Genomic DNA, 25,065 nt, shown 5'->3' on the forward strand with positions numbered 1-25,065 from the left:
ATCAATCGCGACTTTGCCGCATTTCCGTGAAGAGGAAACCCAATCTTTCCCCGATTATCGACGAGGAGACGATTTTTAACTGGCGATTAACCCTCGTTAGGATCGGGGATTCTACCTTTTAGGATGTTTGGAAGCATAAGATTGGTAATTCTTGATGGGATCGAGCGTGATAACACTTCAATCGATGATTTTTAGGATTCGTTTCGTATTTAAATATAAGATATGGTTAATTCTTCGTTATTGTTTAAACGTTGCTTAAAGGAAGTACATAAACGTTGGGAAGATTTTTCAGAAGCGATTAATTCGTAAAATATTATACCTTGTTGTGAAAAGCTTCGAGTAAAGTAAGATATTATTTCCTGGATTTAATAAACATTTCAAAGGTAATAAGGCACTGTTAGCTTTATTAAAGAGCGAGGTAAAAAGTGGCGGATATCACGAGTCTTTTCTCAATTATCGTCCTCGATGGACTCGTTCCTCGCGTTTTTCCGTTTTTCTGAGAACGTCGACCGGCTGATTCGACGGCGAAAAAAAGGAATAGACGCGAAGGAGAAGGTTGTGCTACGTTAACGAGCATTTCCATCGGGAGAGAGAAGGGGCTCTTTGTTATTCGGATCGAGGGGGTGACGAGAGATGGACATTCGTTTCGAATGTCGACGAAATCGAATTCCGTGGCGCGGATTTTCCGAGGAGATTTTCAGATTTTTATCGTCCTATATCCACCCGTGGAACGTCCCGTAAACGGAATATGGTGATTCGACCCACCACTTCTGACGCGATCTTCGCCCCTTCTACTCTATTCATGAGTGGATGAACAGCCTTTCATTGGTTATATAGCGTATATGTAACACAAAGTAGCATAACGTGTAACGTAATATCACAAAAAAGTTAAAGAATAGATGAATGGTATCCGATATCATCGATTTCTCGCGACAAGATTGGGAATGAATCGAATTAATCGCCAACACAAAATTCAAAATAATTTTTAACAGCGAAGATGTATTGATTCGATCCTTATTTTTATTTGTACAATAGATACACGCGATAAAATAAGTATGGACGAAGGAAAATAAAGATTTCAAGGCGGTTTAAAGAAATTTATCGATCAGATTATTCGAAAGATTAAATACACAAGTAGAAGTGATGAGTGGAGAGAGTGAGAGAAAAAAGAGAAACGTTCATCCCTACATTTCGTTCCATCCTTAATATATACGATTAACTCGTGGAGCCTCGCATATTATTGCACACACACACACACTCACACATATACACTGTATACTGTATTAGAAACCAACGAAGAAGAAAAGAAACTCATCTTCAAGATTAAATTAATTCGTGACTAATTCCGATCGGGCTATAAAACAGTTTACCTCTGCAAATTTTATCATCGACAACATATTAATCGAATCTTGCCTGCACGTCGTCATAATTCTTCCCTCAACCCCCCACTTCTCACTCCCCCTCCCCCTTCCATGAATATCGTCCTTCGTTTTGCCGCGGAGATGCAATTATCCGTAATTTTCCTATATCGAATTGATCACCGCGAGCATATTGGAATCTAAGCGAGCCTGGATATACAGCTCGGATGGAAAAGAGAACGACACGAAAGCACGCGTTTCCTCGCACGGGTTGCACGCGAGGTTGGTCGCGCGTGCAGAAGACAACGCCGCGCTAGCCGGCAAATCGCGTAAGGGGAAATGAAAACGAGTATAGCGAGGATTTCTCGGAATGATGGAGGGTTCGAGAGAAGGAGGAACGGGCCCAAGTCGAACGAAGAGCACCAGCTCGAAGACGAAGCGTTTTCTCTCCTCGGCATTATTTCTCACGAGGCTCGCCTCGAGGACGACTTCCGTTCGCCTTTTTCTTCGCCTCCCCCCTCCCACTCTCTCCTCCCTTCCTCTTGGGAGGGAAGAGGGAGGGGAGGATCGGGATCGGGAACGGTGAAGTGATTTCGATCGAGGTGGGATTGATTCGAGTTCGAATTTAAAAAAGAAAGGAAAGGGAAGGAAAGGAAAAAGGAAAAATTGATTGAGAAGGGGGAAAGGGGAAGAGGAGGAATTTAACACGATGGGTAAAAGATGGTCGGTTTGTTTATGAAAATGGCATTCTTCATCGGGGTCCGGTGGGTGTCGACGCCATTGTTGCGTTGCTGTGCGAGCGAGATGGACGCTAGCAATTAGCAATTAAACCAATAAGTGTGCAATTGGTGATTCCATTAATGGGACGTACGTTCCCACAGAAGACGAACGCCGTTTTTCGCTCTGTCGACAGTTCCTCTCGCGCGATGATCCCCAATTGCTTCGAGAACGTATAATTAGTAGACGTAGAACGGGTTCGCTCTATCTCCATCTCTCTCTCTCTCTTTCTATTCGATCTCTCAACACGATAGAGAGACCGGGAATTAGATGTCTAACAATTTGCGAAATATCTATTCGTCGTTTGACGATCAATGGAACTCTGAATCGTTTTTTATCTTAAAAAGGGATTAGAGAGGGGGGAAATTGCGAAAAGAGAAAATAATAAGAATACGTACACGAGTGGAAACTTTGAGAGTGGAGGGAGGAAGGGAGGGAATGTTGGCGGCGTACGTTTAAATAAATTCGTGTGGGCGATCGAATGGGCTGCCGATGGATACAACGCCATCGTGTCCCACGCGTCGATTCTACATTAATTAAACGATCAATATTTATTAAGCTTATTACAGGACACGGCGTAGTATTAATTCGATTCCGCGGACGAACGGTGGGACCCGTATTTCTGCTTAATAGGCGCCATATTGTTCCTGACGACGCAATAAATATGGACGTGGCCAAATGAAGACGATAAATTGTCAAACGCCCCCGCTCACGGTGTTGCCTCCTGTTTCTCCACCCTCTCCTCAATTTCTCTTCCCTTTAATTCCCTCCCTCCTTTTTTTTTTTTCTTTCGCCTTCTGACCGACAACAAACTGTTTGTCAAACTGTTCAAAAATCGTGTCTTTTTTTTGTTCTCCCTCTATGGACAGGATGGACTATTAATCAAAGGGAGATATTAAAGTCTAATTACTTTAATTACTCGATCGTTTTCTTAAGTAAGATTAATTCCATGGTGGAACAATGGAAAAAGTTGAAATTGACATTTTTTTTTTTTCTTTCTCTTCTTCTTCCTCTGCGGTTTCCTCGTTGGGAAAAAAGATATCGTTTATATCGACGTTCGAATCATAGAATCGTTCAACAACCCCTGCCACCACCAGGTTTCCGGTTCTACTTCCTGGATCGCTTATTATAATCAATTAGCGATCGGCTATCTACCATCGACTACACGAAACGGCTGTATTCTAAGGGTGCAACCCTCCTCATTTTTTTATACACCAGACTACAATAGCTTCGAGGGGATGGCTCTGCAACAGGCTGATGAGTAGTCGGATCCTTCCGCCACTTTTTTTTTTATCCCCGCTCGTTACTTTGAACAAACGTTTCTCCAATATCTTTCATTTTGATAATTTTTTACTTCTCGATCTCGAATAAAAATGTCTCGCAGAATACTTTTTGTTCGAGAGAATTATTAATTACTACATTCATCGTTTCTGGAATAAATATATATGAGAAGAGAGAAGAACACGGACAAGAAAGAGAAAATGGGGAGAGAATATCGGTTCTTCTCGCGCCCTTCCCCGAGGATCTTTTACGCTTCTGGGGAAACCCGATAGCCGCCATCAGCCATTAAGCCAGAGCTGTGGAAGGGATGGTGGAAGAGTAACAGAGAACAATGGACAAAGAGAGAGGATCGCTTGCGCGCACGTCGATGGAAAAAAAGGGCCTTAGATGTTGCGAGGGAATGGAAAAGAAATTCTTCTCACTCGAAGAATAATAATTCGGAATGTTGTTAACGCCGTGATAATTTCGTAATTTCTCTTCTAAACTTCTCAAGATCGAGAAAAACTTTTTAAATATACACATATATCTTACAACACTCTCAAAATTTCTTAATGGAAATGGAATCTTTCTACCTTGAACAATGTTTTTCATTTCACTCGAAGGCACGAAAATTCCTGCTTCGACGAGGATGAGAAAGGCTGAATCGTCTCTTCCCTCGAGAACGAAAGGAGATTCCGCGGCTGTGTAATTGTCATTTTGCCAGGGAAACGGTGGCCGTGTCTAGACGGTGGATAATTGTGGAAAAAAGGAGAAGGGACGATGCGAGCAGGTAAACGACGCCATCACAACTGAGCACGAAGTGCGCGAGCGCCGTTATAGCCTCCAATGGGAGTGATTAAATGTATTATCGGACCCCACCATTCCGGCACGTGTTGATGTTCCTCGTTAATTTCATCTGTCGTGCGAGATTTTGATCTTAATCCTTTGCAGGCAATCTGGATTGTTTACGTTTCGTAGAAAATTTCCATTTTGGGATTTTTATTTTTGATAATAAATCTTCTAATATTTCATTTTATTGGGGAATAGTAATTGATTTATAAACCTTTATAAATTTGTTTAATGAAATTGATAATAACTTTGTTACATAGTTGCGATATTAAAATTGTAATCGTGGTTTTCTTGTTACATAGAACGAATGCCAAGCTCGATTAAACGCGTCTCGTGATGAAAGTATGGCCCTTCTATATCCTAGAGAATTTCCTTTTCGCGGTGGAAACTCTTTGGGGTGGATGGAGTCGATGGTCGAAGCACGATCGGCCGGAAGCTAATAAAAAAAGCTCTGCTGCAGCCCGATAAGCCTGAGGGTATTTCACACTCGGACTGGTCTTGTATCGTCCAAGGACGCTAATGTACCGTTATTTAACTCGGTTAGGTGTCCTCCCCTTTAGGAGGAGTCTGTTCTCGCGAACAGCTGAAAAACCGGGGGTGCTCGTTGTCCCGTGAAAACACTGTGGGGGCGGTGACACGCATAAAATAGCGGCCAAACCCCATTTATAGAACGTCAGGTGCTCGTCACTTTATTCCAGGGGAACCGTTTGCATGACCGGCACACTTCACCCTTTTTTTCACTCATTGATTAATGAAACTCCTGTAACTGTGATTTTAATCGCGACCCATTGTTAATTAAATTTCTTAATTCTCGCGAAAGAAGAATTAATATTCATGCATCGAAAGATTTGTTAAAAAGGGAATCAAGAGTAACTTAAGAATTTTAGAAAGAAGAAGTCTTAGAAGATTTATTCTCTTCTATGAATTTTTAAACTAGATCGTAATACGTTATTTGACAATGTGGTGGAACAAATAAACGAACAATGGATTCTTTCGTTGGAAACATTAATCCAATATTTCTCTTTAAGAGCTCGAAATATATCGCAAAATCATCAGCGATTAAATTTTCTCAAACGTTTAAATGTTTCCCTGGAAAATTTCCCTCGAAACTAACCCGATATCGTTCATTTATCAATTTCGTTAGAGAAGAGAATTTCCAAGGTTGAACGATGGGATCGTGCAGCTTTAAGCGTCTTTTCGGAAATCATTGTCAGCTTGGGAGGATGAATATCGATCGGGTAAGCGAGAGCACGTGCCAGCAGCCAATATCTGGCGAATATGTTAAGAAAAGTCGCATACATCGGGGTCAGTACAGCGTGAAAATAGAATGTAAAGTGTTCGCAGCGCCGGCCTTAGGCGCAATAGGGGTGGCTTCCATCGGGGGTTGGTTTGACGTGTATGACGTGCCGGCCACGTGACCTGCCTGCCAACCCGGCAATCACTGCCCCGCACTACGCCGGACGAATCTTAAATATGGGATATTCAAATAATCTTCGCCACTTCCCTCCTCCCTTCCCCCATCCCCCCTTCTTCCACGGTTTCCGTTTCCCTTCTGACCGTCCGTTTTCTTCCAACCCCGGTGCGGTTTTCCTTAACTCGTGACAGGTTAGCGTGAGCATGCAAGTTCCTTAGTCGGGAAAATCCTCTTTGGGTACAATCTTTGGGACAAATATCTGGGATCGGGGTTTTTTTCTCTCTTTTTCTCTCTATCTTGCTCTTATAAAGAGGCATGGACGAGAAAATTTTGCAAGGTATCGTCCTCTTCTTTTTGATATCTTTTCCATTGGAAGAGCCGAGTAATTGATAGCGTTTCTCTATTGTTGGCCCAAGTTTTTACGATCATTACATGATTTGTGGCTCGTGTGCATGACAATAGTTTTAGCGGATACTTAATATCAGCTATCTTCTCGAATAAAACGAAATGTCTCGTAACGCTTTGAAAGAATAAGGAATTAAAAGAAGCGTTTTGGAGATTATTGAAACATTAAATTGCATACGTGCGTATTTATACTTTATTATTATAAAAGTGACCGTAAAATCTTTTCAATATGCGAAAACAAAACAAATTCCTCCTTCTTTAAACAAAATCTTCGTTCGGAACTTTGAACTCGGCGCGAAACAAAAATATCTAATAAAGGATCTAATAAAGTAGTATATAGAAATAGAAATATAATTATTTTATAACGGAGAATAATAGAATCGAATCAATTCGAGTTTTCTTTCTTTCTCCTAACACTTGAGAAAGAAAGAGAGAGAGAGAAACGAAACAACGCGAGTTTCTTTGTAAACCTTTACATCCAACATTGTTACAATTCTCAGTTCACATGTGTACATTCGTTCAACCGTGATATCCATCACGCTAATGCACCAATTAAAACAAATTCCCCGCAATTACCGCAACGGGACGAATGTTGAAGTTGGCCATTTCGAGAATGGCGCGGGATTCCATTTCCACCACCTTCGTATTCAGAGAGGCGCGAGCGAGAAATCGAAGATGAGGAAACGCGAAAGATCGTCGATAGTGGTCAGCACGAAAGGTCTCACACCGTGCCATACATCACTGCCAGCAGCGGGGGTGCCGGGAGCAAATGGAGTTAGAGCGGCAACTGTGGCAACTCCCTCGCGGAAACCCTCGCTTTTATATGCATAGTCTCATTTCCTTATCGGAAATTTACGGTGGACGTGGCCTCCGCCATTTTTCTTATCGCGAGTACGACGCACTTTTCGAATCTTTTAATTGCCTCTTCTCCCGTAATTGCCTTCTCTCGAAGATTTCTCTCTCCGTTTCCTCTTCTATTTGTACTCCTCTCCAATTTATAATTGCACGTTGTAAATTATAAAGTGATATTTGGGATTGGAAATCGATCTTACCGATTTTCTCTCGCTGCTCATTTATAAATCTTCAGCGTGAATATAATTATATGGAGTATAATTCTTGGAAGCAGAAAATTTAGAATTTACGCGAGGAAATATTTAATAAGAAGCATGGCGCGTTTATGATAAACAGATAAAAAGAAAAAAGTTAAAGATAAAGATAAAGTAATGCATGTAAAAAAAAGACGAAATAGAGGTAACTGATAATACAAAGATTAGATAATGTAGAATACATAATAAAACAAACAAACATAAAAAGTAGATAATATAGATAAACTTTTTTCACGATATATATATATTTATATATAAAATAATATCGATAATTAATATCTTACTTACATAACATGCAGAATAGAACGTGCAAGAAGACACGAGGTTTCGTATAAAAGATGTTAGAAGATATTATAATCGTAACTTGAGAGGAATTTTGAAAAAAAAAAGGAAAAGAAAAAAGAGGAAGAAGAAGAAGAAGAACGTATCGTTTCGAAATTTTTTTCTAGTTCCTTTCTTATAACATCTAGGACCATCTGCAATCGCAGATTGCATCTCTTATGCACCGTTATGCATAGCCACGAAGAGTGTAGGCGAGGAATTAAAAGAAAAGAGAGAGAGAGAAAGAGAAAGAATGTGTGTTTCTCGTTTCGAGAGCACGTGCCAAGGGTCTGTCTCGATTTCATTATAACGGTAGCTGTCGATGACGACGATCAGCATCGACTGGTCTGCTATCCAGTCGACTATTTACCGATCCTGCATCTGTCCCGACCCACGTTCGAATAATATCTCGTTTTCACCGCTCCTAATGGCGCCATGTGTCCGAGAATCTCGCTCTCGTCCCTTACCTGCCTCTTAATTTCACCCGATCGTCGAGTTTCCAAGATCGATATCCCTTAAAGCTCCTCCAGAGCTTGCGCTCTGTTTTGTGGTTCGGGCGGAATAAATTCGACGCACCGTTGCCTCTAATTAGAAAAGTGGAAGCGTCATTAAAACAGTGTGCGAACAACTCTGAGGATGTAAATTCCTCGGGAAGATAATCGTTTGGAACATGTGTTTTTCGGTAATCGAGGTTGCCCATCTTTCTGATTAATTTCTCCGGCTCGAATTTTCAAGCATTCTCTCTTCGAATGAGTGGAAGAACTTGTGCCGTTTACATTTTCTAATATCAAAGATCTTTTTTCCCCTGGATTTTTCCATGAAAATCCTCCAAAATCTAAAAATAATTTTCCACGAAGACTTTCATTTTTAATTCTCTCTTTTCCAACATCTCGAGGATTGAGTCTAAATCTAAAAATCTAAATAAGTAACCGTTATACAGAAGAAGATATTTAAAGATATTTCGTAGATCTTTGTTTATCTCGAGAAAGATTGAAGATTTTTAGAAATTAATCATGAAAATACTTATATATATATATATATATATATAAATTATCGTAAGAGAGAAAAAAAACTTCGACGAATTCTTCCGTCTTCTATAATTTCTCTCTACAATCTCGCAAATTCCATTAAAGTTGTTTCACGAAAGAACCATGCGTACGGAAGAAGAACGGAGCGGGATTCACGCGTGTGCGTGCGCGTGCGTAGACGAGTTAGAGTGAGAAAGCGAGAGGGAGAGGAAGGCCACGTGCCTTTGGTAGCACGCGACCAACCTAACGGTTTTAGACTCACCCCACACGTTGCTCGAAAACCAGTCCACCCCTTCTCTCTCGTCACCCTTGCCGAACCGCTGCTTCAAAACACGCCAATGGAAACTGTTATTCCATTGGCTCGTGGATCTAGCCCCCTCGTGCCTTCCCCCTTTTTTTCAAAGCGAATCCTCAGCCTGCAATCAGTATTCGAGCCTTAACTGGCTCGATTCCTGCAAATTCTTCGTCACTTTACATAGAAGGAAAAAGAAATTGGTTGCTCCATCAAGGGAATCAAGCATATTGTTCTGAATCTTTCAGAATATAGAAATTTAACCCTTGTTGGATACATTAAAATTTTAAACTTACGCCTTTCGTATTACATATATTATTGAGAAGATTTCAAGAAATTTACAAGAGAGAAGATTTTAACAATTTTCAATAATTCGAGGCATTGATTAAATATGCAATGGATAGTGCATAGAAGGTTGATGGAAATAAGAAATGTCAACTTTGTATGGAATTAGATATCCGTTTATCGATTATTCTTGAAAATGAATTCGGGAGAAAACGAGGAAAATCTCGATTCAATGCTCGTCGAGTCCGCCATGCATGAAAACGGAGCAGGCAAGCATAATCGAATGATGTAAGGCCCTAATAAAATCGTAAGTCGGTTGACAGGCGGTGCACGTAGCGCGGAATAATGGGCCAGACATTCCTCCCCCGTAGACAAGGGTGGTTGGTTCTCATTGTCATACGTTCCCTTACGTAAGAATGGCGACGAAGAAACGGCGCAGATGCCGTTTAGACATTCTGGCTGCCTCGTGTGATACGCGGGACGAAGATGGAACGAGACTTAATGCGATCTTAGCCGCTGCGATGCAGCCAGGTAAATCGAGAGAGCTCTTTCGATTCGTTTCTTTTCGACATTTTTTTTCTCTTCCCCCTTTTCTTCTACAACGCAATAAGTAATTTTGAATAATAGAAAATTCCTTCTTAATCCTCTTAATATAATTTCCTTTCAAAATTTACAAACCTAGAAGTTTGATCGGTAAAAGAAACTATTTGCTTTATTATAATAATGTTACATGTTCGTTGGGGAAAATAAGTATGCGAATCTGAAGAGAAGTTGATTATAAATTCAAATGCATTGGAATTTATCGTTTACTGATCAAATTCGATTAATTGCAAGAGGAAGGGGAGGAAAAAATTATATAACTTTACACCTATGCATCTTTCCGAGCAGTACAAAATTCACGATCACGCTATCCTCCACGTTCGTTCAGAGGACCGTTACGAATCGAGCGAAAGTATATCGACGGTGGGAAAGAGCGTGGAAAAGAAAGAAGCGTCGAAAACAATGTAGAAGGATAGGGTAGAAAGCCGAATTTGAGGTAAATTGAGCAAAAGGACGGCGGCGATTGAGAGAGGGCCGATTCGAAGGCGGGACAGGGGCGGTTGGGGAGCGGAGGGTGCGTGGAGCGAGGGATGCAAGCGCGAAATCGGGTAGAGCCGTGAAAATAACGATTTCTCTCCTTTGTGGTGCCGTTCGTTAAATCGAGAGGAGCCGGTTTCACCGAGGAGAAAGATAGTCGCAAGACGAAGATTCATTCAAGAGGAGGAAGGAGAAGAGGAGGGAGGAGAAGGGGAGATTCGTGCATGGGTATTCGTGACTCGTCGATATTTTTCCCGAACGTCGAAAAGAATCGATATTTTATGTAGATCGCGAGAAAAGGGCAACGTGCCCTTCGTCGTTGGCTGGCTATTCTCGCCTGGACGAACAAAAACATCGGTTGATCCCACGCGATCGAGGATCGAGAGAGGAAGAGAAAAGAAAGAGAGAGAGAGAGTGGATGGCGAAAGCTTTGTTGCGCGGCAGAATTCATCGAGAAAATGGAAGTTCGTGGCGATTGTTGCGTCGCGGAGAAGCCGTTATTCATCCGATGCATTCCGTTGAATTAGATAGAAATATTCAACGTGTCGCCTGAATGGGCTTGCATGCTTTGCACGAATGAACTTTCGTGTACCTGTAACGGTGGAATTGTGTTTCCTCGTTTCCTTCGATTTTTGGACGAAGGTGTATTAAATATATCTTAAAAAAATCGTTAACAAAGACACGTGAAAATATTAAACGATAACAGTTAAATTGTTTCGTCGTTAAAAATATTCCACGTGATTTTCCAAAGACAAGGACTTGGTATGAAAATCTATATCAATGAAAATTAAGAACGTCACATACTCTTCTCTTTTATACCATTTTGTATTTAATATTTTTTCACGACAATAATAATTTACGAATAATTTAATATATCTAATTCGTCTAAAAATGATTATTCGTAGAAGAAACGCATGTTTTCCAAAAAAATCTTCCTTGAGAAATTCCTCCAGTTCAGGTGTCTTATTGTGCCATTTTTATCACCTGACGTACATGATGCGTCCCGATTCTTCCCCGAAATCTGAAATCTAACTTTACAAGACGAAGGTCAGGTCGGTGGCCGATTTTCCCTCCACTCGTGGAAAAAGGGAAAAGAAAGAGAAAAAATGGACGATGCGCCGAAGGTCGCAGGATTTCCAATCCAGCTGCACAGCCGCTCGCCGGCAGAATGGATTCTGTTGCGTGTGCGTGCAGGATAGGATCCGCGTGGAGACGTGGGTGGGTGATGGATAGACGGTCACCGTGTCACTCGTGCGAACGTTAAACGGGCCTCAATAGTTGGAAATTGCATGGGCACCAGCATTGTCAACGACCCCATTTCGGAAACGGCACCTAGAAATGCCTCTGATGTATGCAGATGCGGGACAAAGAAGATTCGAGATAGGACCTCGATCGATACAATACGAATTTTTGGTGTGAATGCAGCTGGAAAGTCGTTAACTTATTATCGAGCAGGAGTAGGTGGAAGGTATGAGCTTCTTAAAAATTGCTTCCCTTATTTGATCGAGATGATTTCTCGTGAAGCTTGTAATTTGTGAAGTTTGAATTTTCGAATCTTTTCCAGGATCTTCGTTAAAAAAAACGTTGCATCCAAAACGTTCCTTCCTCCAGAATCCATCCTCTCTCCTTGTCTCCTCCCGATTCCATCGATCTATTCTATCTAGAAGCTTCGTTGAAACGTTCGATGCGCTTTTTTTTCAAACCTGCTTGTTCGAGAGAGCACCAATCGCGTTGCAGTTTGCGACGATACCAAGAAGAGAGTGAAGAAGAGAGAGAGAGAGAGAGAGAGAGAGAGAGAGAGAGAGAGAGAGAGAGAGAGAGAAATATGAAACGGTTGCCTTATCTAGGTGGTCCGTTGGTGGATAAATTCACACCTGGTGCCTCGTAGGTAGACTTTCGTCGATAAACGTTATTTTCTATTTTTTCTCAAAGTCGCAGAGACGTTGCAAAAGGGTGGAAAAATAGGAACCGACGGAATTCACCCCAAAAAATCCTTTCTCCCCTCTCCATTCCTTTTCCTCCTTCCTTTTTTGGCAGCAGCTTCTCACGGACGGGAAGAGAGGGGAAAAAAAGCGTAATTTCCTATGAAAAGAGGGGAATCGACGATGCAAATTCAGGGATGAAAAGGGAAACCAATGCGTTCGCGCGCATGTGTGCGCGTGTATCTGCTTTTTGCGTCTTATAAGCGTTACTCGAGGGTAGAGGAAAGATGGAAGGTAGGGTGTAATCAGCCGTTCAACGAAAACGAGGACGAGTAACTGAAATTTTATAGGGAATCCACCAATACGGAGGCTCTCTCGGTGTCTAAGGCCTGTTCTACCTGACCTGTCGTCGTCTTTTTTCTCTCCACCGTTTTTTTTCTTCTTCTTCTTCTTTTTTTTTCCACCGTTTCAGGGGAATCCACGTCAGGTATGAAGGGGAGGCACACAGATGCGGAGGAGCGAAAATCGGGGCGAGCCACGAGAAACTTTTGCGTCGAATTCACGGGATTCACAGGATTTTGAAATTTTTTTTTATTCTCTCTTTCTTTCTCCTCTCTCCTTCTCTCCCTCTCCTGTTACTCGTTTCGTCCCACAGTAGCGAGCATCCCCACCTGCGATCTCGGGCTTTTTTTACGAGCGTTTCGCGATCGTTTATCTCTATTCCTCGACTCCTCTCCTCGATCCTTGTCCCTCCATCGATGGGAAAGTTCGACGATCGAAATGGCTAAGCGACTTCCTTTCTTTCCGCGCGCTTGGTTCACTGACCTTTCTTGTTTCTCGCGCCTTTTCTTGTTCACCCTTGTGAATTTAGGAGAAATTTAAGGAATTGAAATTTCTCAATCTTTCTTATCGTCTCATCGTCAAACAGGGAACGAAATGAAAGATTCGATCTATATACATTCAATCATATTCTTTTAAAATAAAAACGAAAGAAAGTGTTTCGAAAGAAATTTTTCAACGATTGACTGATTACGACGATTCTGTACCATTTTCTTCATCTTTTATTCCATTTTTTTTTCCCTTTTTTTAAACAAGCTGCTAAGCTGTTAAATCAAATTTAAATCCGATCCGTGAAACCTTTCGCCATACCCCTCTTTCTCAAGAATCAAACCCGTCCGTGGCGAAATAATTATTATTAAAAGCCGTTATGCTCGCGCGCGGAACCAATGACGGCGCGTAAACCCGTTTTCTCGAACCGAACGGATCGGTTCCGTGCCATTATCCGACACGTACCCCTTTTTTTCCCCCCCGTGGGGCGCGTACGGCGAAAGACGAAGGAAAGGGTGGCGAGGGAGGTCAGTCATAAGATACGATGATGGATGCGCGAAGGGTTGTATCGCGCGGCGGGAGAGTGAGAGGGGGAGGGGAGGAAGGGCCAAAGGGTTTTTTTTCCGGGATGGCCAATCATACGCGAACTTGGAATGCGTACGACCAATCATCGAGGCCCTTGGCGCCTTCGTGGTGGTGGGGAGGGGTTCGTGCGTCCTTAGGGGCACGATTTCGTTGCGTCATTCTGACATTCGTTCTGTATCGGTCCTTGGACGAGGATTCCTTGCCTCTCCTGCCCTTGGAAGCTGCATTGGAATATTTCCAGTCCAGATTGGTACCGACAGTGAAGGGTGTTTTAATTATTTTTCACTTACTTATTCATTAATTAATTAATTTCGTATATTTTCGATTTATTAAAAAGAATCTCGATCTCGATTGTACGTAAATAAGTTCATTTTCTTTTTTTTTTTTTTTTCTTTCTTTTTTATTCAGAATATTACGTTTATTTATGAACCTGGTTTATAAATAAAATTCGATTCTCACGATTATCGATTTTTCTCGATACTTGCTGAGAAGTGAGGTGATCTTCCGTCGCGATGCGGAAGCAGCAGAAACTTGGGGGAAAGGGAAGATAGTTAATCGGCGAGGGAGGATCACGATATCACGTGTTGTGCTGGATCTTGGAAACGAACCCGATGTGACCTCGAGGGTATTCGAGGCTAAGATGGTCTTCCTTGAAGACCCGAGGATGATCTTTGCGGATATGCGACTCCATGCGACCAGCACGCCGACCTCCACCCCCACGCGTTACCACCACCGGAAGTATAGGCCGCAGAACAACAACGATTGTACGATTCGAATCGCATTGAATCCGTTCGAGGAAATTTTAAAATTCGACCGAGGCATTTTCTCCGCCTTCCTCTCGTCGAATTTTCTCGTTTAATTACCGATTAACGCGCTATTGGACGATAATAATCGAATCTTATTTTCTTCTTTCAGATGCGGATCTTCATGGCGAGGTGGACGGACCCGAACTCAGTGGCGACGACAGGAGTATCACGAGTGATATCCAAGATGCCACCGAGGCGAACCTCGACCATGATTCCATGGACTCGGATAGGGAAGCTCTTAATCTGGTTGGTGTATCATATTTTTCTTCTTTTTCCCTTGTACCGAGATGTGATTAGAATTTTTCCCGGCGACGCTTCCGCTCTGTGAAAAACTTTCCTTTGTTTCAAAGTGATGACAAGGGGTGGGGGGAGGGGGGAGGGGGGTTGGGTTATTTTATAGTCATTCGTGAAGAGCGGGAAAAGTGCTCCCGTTCAATATTTGGCAAATAAATAAAGGAAGCCACTAGCTGGATGGAAGGGCGAATGGGAGGGATGTAGGTTTTATAAAACACAAAAGCGCAGGATGGACCGTAGTGACCAATATCCTGACCTGGTCGAGTGTAACAGGGCTTTGTTCGATGTCGTTTACTCTGTAACATTAGGGAGGGTGAATCTTCCGCGGCTCTCACGAAATTCCGTGGAGATCTATCTTTTTCTTTTTCTTTTTTTAATATTATCACAATTTTCCCCTAAAAGGAATAATTTAATATCTCAAGCAATTCTTCTATCTTGAAGAGACGAAATCAACTTAAAATATCATTACCATTTTCTTTGAATGATATAATATGTGCAACAAAATACGTAACACTCCATCGTGAATAATATTATTCTTGTTTTCACTTACGCATACGATTTACAACGTTTCCATTACCTTCCTGCAAATTATTAACTCTTCTCATTCTTGCATATGCAATATTGTGGTAATTAATTGTCACATCCATTAAATATGTATAATAATTAAATATGCTTCAGGTCACAGACGTGTCGCATCGTAACAGCAGCAGTGGTACCAGCGGTAGCGCCTCTTCGCCTAGTTCCGGGGTGAGCAGTCAGATAACCGGAAGTCATCAGCAGCAACAACACACGGCAGGCCAGCAGAACAGCAGCAACTCCCAAGCTGCACTGGCTGCTCAACTAGTCAGCCAACAATTACTGATGCACGGATCTCTGGGCGCCCTTGGACCTCAGGAGATCCAGGCGTTGGCCTCCACGTTTCAACAGCAACAGCAGTCTCTGCAGCAACAGTTGCAGCAGTTGGCCATGTTTCAGCAAGCAAATTCGGCTGCTGCGGGTCAACTTCCGGCTCAGGCGCAATTCTTCTTGCAGAATCAGGTTTGTGAAAACTTTTTCTTTTTAGTTTAAGAGAGAATAAAAGATCAATCTTGTTTATTAAATCAATATTACTTGGTTTCTATAAAATTAAATATTAATCACACGAGGTAAGAATATAAGAGGTTCTTTTTATTTCTTTGATTCAGTAAAGTAGTCAGAATAGTATAAAAATAAATAATGAAAATCGAACAAATAATTTTAAGAAATTACGTATGATATACACGAATATTATAAACTGTTTAAAAAACTTCCTTTAAATTAGTCGAAATCAAACGAATATACAGAATTTCGAATACTAAAGGAAGATTACACATGAGACACGATTGTTGTGCTAAGTTGTCACTAAAAATTTCACTATTTACATCATTATACTATTAAATCAAAATTTATATCTCACCATCCTCCTTCTATTAAAATTTCACAAACTTCAATCTCTAAATAAAATCGTTCGGCCATCTCTTTCCTCCTTCAAAAGAAAACACAGAATAATCTCGCATCAAAGATGATGATTCCTCTCGCCTCCTCCACCAATTCTCCTTTCCCGCGTTCACACACAAAGATTCCAAGAGTCGAAAGAGTCGCGGCCCTTCTATCTTCTGGCAAAGGAATCACTCCGGGAGCGCGAACAAATGCATCCTCGTGAACTCGAATTCCGGCGCCATTGTTCTCCCTTGATACTCGGCCGAATTACCCACTCGACGCGAATTCGATTCGAATCGGCATGGCGGGGATGGCCAGAGGTGGATGAGCCAGAGACGACGTTCCATTCGGCGCGGTATCTGATCGACCGGCCGAGAAGAAGTAGACGTCTTATTCTTCGGGGACGGTCCGCTCGATTTGACGAGGAGATAGCCGGCTGGAGATGTCACAAAGGGACAGGGACTTGTACTCGTTTGGCCTCGCCTTTTCTCCCCGCGACGCGCCCCTCCTCTGGAAAGCTCCTCCCCGTGGAAAAACGTGATCGTCGAATAATTAGAATCGAAAGAGTTGGAGAGAAAATATATTTGCGGGTAATAGATAGATTCTTCTGTAGGGGTGAAACGAACGAGGGATGAATGGATGCAGTTAAATGCAGTTAAAAAAAGTTTTCTTCTGTTCTAATAATATTTGTGATAATTCCTTGTGTTTGAGAAATTTTAAAATTATTTCTATTCTTCTGTACAGATATTACAGAAAAGTAATGGAAAAGATTATAATACAAAAATTATAATTTGATCTTAAAAATAGTCTTTTTTTAAAGACACTCTTTATCCATTTTTCTTTCGTTCAAAAGAAACTTTGACCGTTTCATCTTGCCATTCGATCAAAGAAGGAAAAAAAGGAAAAAAAAAAAAAAAAGGAAAGAAATGAAAAGCAAATGCATTCATCACCTGCATCCTCGCAAAGAGGAACGTTTTCCCCGAATATATCGTTCGTTTTGTCCCGCGAAGATCCACCGAATCGAAGTAAGAAAAATCGATATATCCGGGGAATACACGATGAAAAACGATCCTCCTTCCTGGATCCTCGACCGATCCTCACCTTCCCTCACCCCCCACCTTCCCATCCCAGGCCCGATTGAATGGGGCCTTCGGGCTCTTCGTGTTTACGAAAAAGTTTCTATAGATTCCATCACCATGAAGCGCGTGCACGCTTCTACGTAACCTCGTGGAAAAACTAACAAAACGACTTCGAACGAACTTGAGCAGATTTAATGGCCGTGGTATACGTAGCTGCGAGGATTAAGGCCGGGTCTTCTTCCGTGTCTCCTTTGAAAGGTGCAACAAGGAGATCCATCGGCCCCTTCGGCACCTTGCCACGGGGTGCCTTTTGTTACCTCACACGTGGCCAGCCTGTTTCTTCTCTCCTTCCCCCTATTCTACCCCTTCGTCTTCTCTTCCTTCATCTTCTTCATTCTCTCTCCGTTTACATCGAATCGAGGGATCCCTCTTGTTTCTTTTCCCTTTCATTCGAGAACAGTGGCGGTATCAGAGATGCGGACACACGACGTCCTCGATCGTGCAACCCCTTCCTCGAGCGGGTTGCTCCTGCAACCTGCGCGCGGGATCCTTTTTTCTCAAGGATTAACGTAGGACGATGGATACATCGTGGTCCGATTCGATTCCTTTCGGCCGTAAGAGACGCGTAACAGTCTCGAGTTCGAAACAATTCTCTGAATATTATATCCAAAGATCGAAAGGAGAACTTGCCGAATCGTTTCGTTCGCTTTCCCGAAAGATCTTATCATCACCGTCGTCCATAATCATTATTTCGAATTATTTATGCACCGCAATTATTATTGTGCATCGCTTTCACCAGATTCGTTTCAACGATACGATCGAGGGAAACAATATTTTCTAGAGATGCAGGAAGTAATACGAATCAGTCATGCTTTCTAATTTTTATATTCCGAGAGATGTAAATTAAAAAAAAAAAGAAAAGAAAAGAAGAAGAATATTTCGTATTGGAAAGAATTGTAAATGGACAGGTGAATCTTGTTCCGAACCTGTGTAGCGACGACACGTGGCTCTGTATTCCAAGCACCCTTCGCAGGGTGTCTTCGCGGGGTCTTCGACAATAAGCATAAACAGGCTCGACACGCGACCAAGTCCCCCCCCCCCCCCAACCCTTTTTCTCCTCGGGCGACTCGTTTCGCACGAGCCCCTTATTCTCGTAATCGAGCATCTGGTTAAGAAAAGGGTGAAGATAATCGATCGGTCCGGCCGCCCCTTCGGCGACTCCTCTCGTACCTGTCCATGGGCGCAACACGTGTCGCCTTTCTAATAGAAACCGCTTGATCCATCACCATGCGTGTAACAGCTTAACCATTTATCCGAAGGTTTACAGATCTCCATGCTCGACGAGCGATAGAATATTTTTTTTTTAAAAAACTCACAATGGTATTGAATGAATTGCATCGATGTCAAATCATTGATGGAATTTTAATGGATATAACAATGGAAAGATTTTTTTTCAAACTTTGTTTACTGTGGTGAATATGAGAGTTGATATATGAGATATTTAAGTAAAGAAATATAAATAAATGGTAGGTTAAAATATAATGATGTTAACTTTCTGATGGAAATCTGTGATATCCATCAATGAAAAGTGAACATCAAACTTTTTAAATTTGTTAACATCTTTCTATAATCTTTTTTCGAAATTTAAAAGTGTACTTTTAATTAAGATCATTTGATTTCCGGGTGTAAATTACGGTTTGTTCAGGAAATGAAGAAATTGATGGAGGAATTTTTTTTTTTATGTAATTAAAATAGAATAGGACAATAACTATAATTGATATATAGTACGGTCGAACTTCTATAACTCGAAAACCTTTGTAAATAAATGATGTAAATTTAATTTTTTAACTCGTCATCGATCGTTCGATCGTTATCTCCTTTAACGATCTCTGAAAATAGAATTTTTTTCTTCGTTAAATTTTTTCTTTTTAAAGGAAAACATCGATAAGAAATCCACAACTTGAAAATTTTAATTTTTCGCTCGAAGAAGTTCAAGTTATCGAAGTTCGATTGTAATAGTGTGCTATATGTTCGATCAATGGTCGTCAACGTCTTGCAGGGGCTGTTGCAGAGCGGTGGCTACTCCTCAAGATCCAGTCATCCGCGCTCACAGTCCATGCAGGTACGACAGACCATTAAAAAAAAAAAAAAACCAAATATACAAAGCAAAATCCTTGAATGTATAATTTGTCCTAACACGTAATCGTTTGATGTGCATCTATATGCTTAATAGAAAAAAAAAAGAAAAAAAGAGAAAAATTTAATCGCGTGTCGTCAGGTGCAGCAGGCAGTGGTGCAGGCAGCCCAACAACTGCAAGCTCTCCAGAAGCAGCAGGCTGTTCAAGGAAGCGGAGGCCTAGTTGGTCGAAGTTTAGCGCAACAAAGATCACCTCCGCCTCCTGGCACACCTCCAGCTGTGAAACAACCACCTCCAAGGCTGGAACCGTCGCCGGAAGAGACCACGGATCTCGAGGAGTTAGAACAGTTCGCCAAGACCTTCAAACAGAGGCGGATCAAGCTTGGTTTCACTCAAGGCGACGTTGGCCTCGCCATGGGAAAACTTTACGGAAACGATTTTTCCCAGACAACGATCTCGAGGTGCGTATCTTTCATAATTCTGACAATTGAAAGGATAAACGGTTTTATATCACGATTTTATATTATTAACGATCAATGGATTTGTTATATATTCATCAGGTTCGAAGCGTTAAATCTTTCCTTCAAAAATATGTGCAAGTTGAAACCCCTCCTACAAAAATGGCTGGAGGATGCAGACAATTCATTGAACAATCCCGGTTCACTTTCGAACCCGCTCACAACCCCGGAAGCCATCGGTAGGCGGCGGAAAAAAAGGACATCGATAGAAACGAGCGTGAGGGTGGCACTGGAGAAAGCTTTCGTACAAAATCCAAAACCCACCTCGGAAGAAATTACTGTATTAGCAGACAGTTTGGCCATGGAAAAGGAAGTGGTTCGAGTGTGGTTTTGCAATAGGTAAGATTATCTGTAAGGTAGTGTACTGTTATTATTTTATTAAAATAATTTTATAAAGAGTTTTCATTAATTCTCCTTGAAATTATTAGAAATAAACTTTAAGTAATCCCTCCTCTTCTTCTTAATATATTTATTAATCATATTTTATCCCATTACAGACGACAAAAAGAGAAGAGGATCAATCCACCAACAGCGGCGATGGGTAGCCCAACAATGGCGTCCCCAGCACCATCGGTTTTCGCATCACTTGCGAGTTCCATGTCAGGAAGCCCTCTCGCGCTCACGACGCATTCCTCGGGCATGGGCCACTCTCACCCCCACCCCACACCCCTCGGTTCACCTTTACCTCTTGCCCTGGTCGCATCAGCAGGTGGAAACTACCATCCACTTAGCGGCAAGTCTCACGAGTGACACCAACAGCCCGCCCATCCAGGGGATACACATTTTCATCAACAGCATCAACAATCGCAGCAGCAACAGCAACGACGTTTGTGCAATCTACCCGAGTTCTATCACTAATCCGTTGGGTGGCCAATCGCTGGCGATGGTTCAGCGACGATTTGGCGAAAACCCGCCACCGATTTCGTTGCCAAAGGGAATTTGGCGCGATGGAACCGACGGGTTCGAGCAATACAGGGCCATGTGAGTGGAGTGGACGAAGACGGCATGATACGATTCAAAGAAAAACATATCCTGATGTCAAGAAGTCTTTGGAAGAGGTTCATTTGGGAAGAGGATGGGGAGAGAAGAGGAACATTTGCCGGAGAAGAAAATATCATTGGTTTCCTCGAATATCATTCAAGGTATAACGTATCTCGTGAAGAGTATACGAATCGTGAAGAGACGTTGAGGAGAAAGATGAAACGTCGACGAGAGACTTTTAGATAGTTATTTAAAAATACATAGAAGGTAGAACACATTCGACAATTTTAATTTTCGTATTTCGTTAAATAATACTTTTTATTATTATTCTCACAGTATTATCTTCGAAATTTTGATTGAAATTATGTGGAACGTAGACTTCGAAGCTTGTCAGAATTAATGTGATTATTGTTAGAAAAATAATGCGGCTCAACTTTGACTGAGAATTAAAATACAACGAAACAGCTTTGAAGTCCTCGTTTTTGCATAGTATGTGGTGCAGGATCGTTGCCGCCGTTCAACGTTTATTTACAATTAATATGATATACAGCAAACGGATAACATTAAAATTTTAATTAATTTCTGTGACTTATTTGAATTATCATGAAATATTCATCAAGGGGAAACTATTCGACGATACGTATCATTATCGATTGGTTTTCCTTTGCGAGTTTTCTTTTATCTATCGAGTGATCCAACGTCGCTTCGACTACATATTGCATTATATTGTTTCACAATTTCAAAGAATTCTATCAACTTTTCGAGATTGTGAAATAAAGAAAGACAAGATACTTCTCGAATTCCTTCTCGAGTAAAATCACGGCGGAACACACGATTGAAATAACAACGAACAACGAAAAAGTACACGTTGGAGGAACGATAAACCTTCCGTTTATGCCATTTCATTGAATTGATCGAGGCGGTTCTTTCGAGGATGGCGAACGCTCTTCAAAGTTTTCACTTCTTCGTGGTAAGCAGGGTTTACATGCCACTTGCAAGGGAATCTTCAGGATCGAAAGGTGTATTGCTTGTATTGAAACAGAATTACATCGCAAAAATTTTTGAATATTCACTGCCATCGAAGAAACTTAAACTTAAACATCGACAACCGAACGATAGATTATGATTTCTTCTAATAAAAAATTAATTGGTTTAATAACATTAATTAGATTTTATAGATATTATAGCGTTTATTTTCATCGAACATAATTATCGAACGTAATTAAGATCAGACGAACTTTCGATCTTCGAGTTTTAAGCAGCCTTGCATTTGGCAAAGATGCGGCGAGGTCCGACAATACGTTTGTATATAATTACGCACACGTTTGCGTGTCTGTCGTCATACATATCCGTGTCCTGAGTTTGTACATATAGGAAGAAATGTGCACGAGGCGTAATAATAAATTTAAAAAAAAAAAAAAAAGAAGGGAGAATCGAAGGGAATACGAGGAATGGGCTCATTCATCTTCATCGTCGAAGAAGTCGAAGATCTTTGGACGATCGATTTTACGACGAATCGTAATCACTCAAGCCAAAGTATCGTCATGCCTAATCGTCAAATACGTGTGACGTTTAATTAAAATAAAAGAAGAAGTAAATAAAAGATAGATTCCTAAGGGGATGAACAAGAGCGCGCTCGTATTCTTTGCTTTTTGGACAGACACGAAGATTAGCAATTGTAGATACGTTCTGTACATGTACATACGGTATATAGAGACAGTTTTATCAGCGAATTATTCCACGTATATGTTTGTACGAGTCGATATCGATGGTTTCTTTGATTCGAAAGTTCGCTTTCCCGTCATTTTCGCGTTTGAAAAACGCCCACGTGACTTATGGCGCGTGAACTTTCATTCTGGAAGCCTGGAAATCGATTCTTCGATGAATGAATTCTCCCTCTTCTAATTAATTAAAGATTATAATCTTGTTGCGACGAAAGGAATAAAACGAAAAAAAATGGTGATTACGTCGGTAAATAATAATTTGAAGGAATTTACATACGTAGAAATTTGTAATTGTAATCGCCGTATGCTAAGAATCATCGATATACGTATATATATATTATATGTTATGTTATTTGTGTGTACGTGGGTGCATAAGCACACACATGACAAGAAAGATGTAGACGCAATTGCGCATGAGATGAGAACATACATAATATGTATAAATATATACATACTATACATATATATATATATACATATGTATATACATATACATAAATATATAATGTATAAAGTGTAACGTGTTGTAAATAATAGAGAGAATCGGCAAAGAACGGTGATTTAGTGAATCTGCGGCGGATTTATTCATTGTGACGATCGTTTCTTATTATTGCGACGCTTATCGTTAAGTTAATCTTTAATCATAGAATATCATTGGATAACGTTAGTCGTTGAAATGATTGTAAGTTCGAGAGAAAATATCAAATATGTATCTCTTTATCATGATAGAATAAATATAATACAATTAAATATCTTTTATATATATATAAAATATTCAATTTTGATCTGAAATCGCGATTGATAGTGAAACAGGATGATTTGATTTCCACGATGTATATTATATAGATAAGGAAATGAAAACTCATCGTTGTTCTTAAGTGGTGATAAGTAGCGATAACTATGATACATTACATTAATTACTAAATACGTTCTTCTTGACATTGAGATTTATTTCTGGTTAACACGATTTCTCAATATTCTCTCGTACTTATGATCGAGTAACGTCAACGAATTAAATCATTTGTTGCAAGAGTTTTATACACGCAATATGGTGTCGAACATGCGTATATTTATATTATGTTATGTTATATATAATTTTCTATAAATGATACATCAATCACACGATACGTCAAAATATATTTTACATATTTTGATATACCGTGGACACGTGATTATATATAATGTAATATAGCATTTGTATATACGTATGTATGTATTTAAACGCGTACGAGACGAGATCTCTAATCGATCATGCATACGATATTTCGTTCTCAAATCATATTTCACATCTGCATACACACACACACACACACACACACACACCTAAATACACAACCCAATCATTTCCCATTTTTTTCACCATCCATAATTCTACAACATTCAGTTTGCATCCCTTCGATCGATCTTTTAAATTTCGTTTCACTTCGAATCATTAACTCCCAGAGTCGTGGACCAAGTTGTAGCGAAACAGAAGTGTGAATGAGAGAAAATAAAGAATGAGAGAGAATTTCGCGAAGAAAGATACAAAAAAAAAAAAAAAAGAGTTCCTAGAGCACCAGTTGCGAGTGCGTTATGTAGACGTTTTATTAAATTAAACGCGATCAACAGGTGTGTAAACGATAGAAACGGGAGAAAGAAATCGTTAGATAGCGAAGAGAACGTGATTTCAAATGTTAGAATGGGATAATTGAAAATTAAGTATGAATGACAGAGAGTGTGAGTGTGAGGGACATTTTTGCGTTTTTCTTATCTTCTTCCTTTTTTCTATTTCTATTATCTCTCCTCTTCCTTGTCCGTCGAAGGTGTACAGTGTTTTTTGTAGATAAGAAGAGAGATTAGAAAAACCGAATCCCACGATTCCCGCACCCTTTGATCAACGTGTCATTGGTTAATTATTTTTTCGTGGGCTTCGATAAGCCGGCGCATTCCATGAATGAGTAATGATAGAAGCATTATTACAATGGTTATAATTATTCTTATTATTATTATTATTATTATTATTATTATTATTATTATTATTATTATTAATTATTATTATTATTATTTCATTATATTTTAACTTTTATTATTTGAAAATAAAAGTGCTAGATAGACTTCAGTTACTTTTTGTTTCTCCGTTTTCTTTTTGTCTATCCTTTGTTTCCTATTTTTGTTTCTTTATATGGAATATTAAAATAATCCTAAAGTCTTTTCCTTTATATTTCATCGATAGAATAAGAACGACATAAATTGCATGAGTTTTATTGTGAGTTCTATTTTTTTTTTAAATAAATTTTATTCTTTTTTAGCGATATTACGTAGATTTATTATTTGGATTAAAAAGATAAATATCAATTGCAACACCGTATAAATTACAGATATCTGATAATATTTTATTAATTATTATAAATCTTAATTTTTAAGCTTTGATTGAAAAATTATTTTCTATTGTGTTGACCTGATTTTTAAAATATTTTGTTAAATATTTGAAGATTCGTCAAAATTAATATAAAAACGCGTACGATTTTGCTCCTACCGTCCCATCGCGTTCTTTATAAATACCTATGCGAAATAACATTAAA

General features: G+C 40.2%; 1 protein-coding gene across 3 annotated transcripts in view; it reads left to right on the forward strand.

Annotated features, from left to right (window-relative positions):
- LOC122710857 (POU domain, class 2, transcription factor 1-like) overlaps positions 1–24,569 on the forward strand; it is a 118,741-nt gene extending 94,172 nt beyond the window's left edge. For 2 of the 3 annotated variants that reach the window (XM_043929024.1, XM_043929025.1), the window contains 6 exons: positions 14,423–14,559; positions 15,286–15,645; positions 19,204–19,266; positions 19,423–19,742; positions 19,842–20,138; positions 20,297–24,569. In XM_043929024.1, coding sequence (XP_043784959.1) covers positions 14,423–14,559; positions 15,286–15,645; positions 19,204–19,266; positions 19,423–19,742; positions 19,842–20,138; positions 20,297–20,549 — 1,430 coding nt within the window. In that variant the 3' untranslated portion in view covers positions 20,550–24,569. The remainder of the gene's footprint in view (positions 1–14,422; positions 14,560–15,285; positions 15,646–19,203; positions 19,267–19,422; positions 19,743–19,841; positions 20,139–20,296) is intronic. The other variant, XM_043929026.1, reaches the window with a different exon arrangement.
- The last annotated feature ends 496 nt before the right edge of the window (positions 24,570–25,065 follow it).

Source organism: Apis laboriosa, unplaced genomic scaffold, assembly GCF_014066325.1.
Source record: "Apis laboriosa isolate Shangri-la unplaced genomic scaffold, ASM1406632v1 scaffold158_cov153, whole genome shotgun sequence".
Classification (NCBI taxonomy): Eukaryota; Metazoa; Arthropoda; class Insecta; order Hymenoptera; family Apidae; genus Apis; species Apis laboriosa.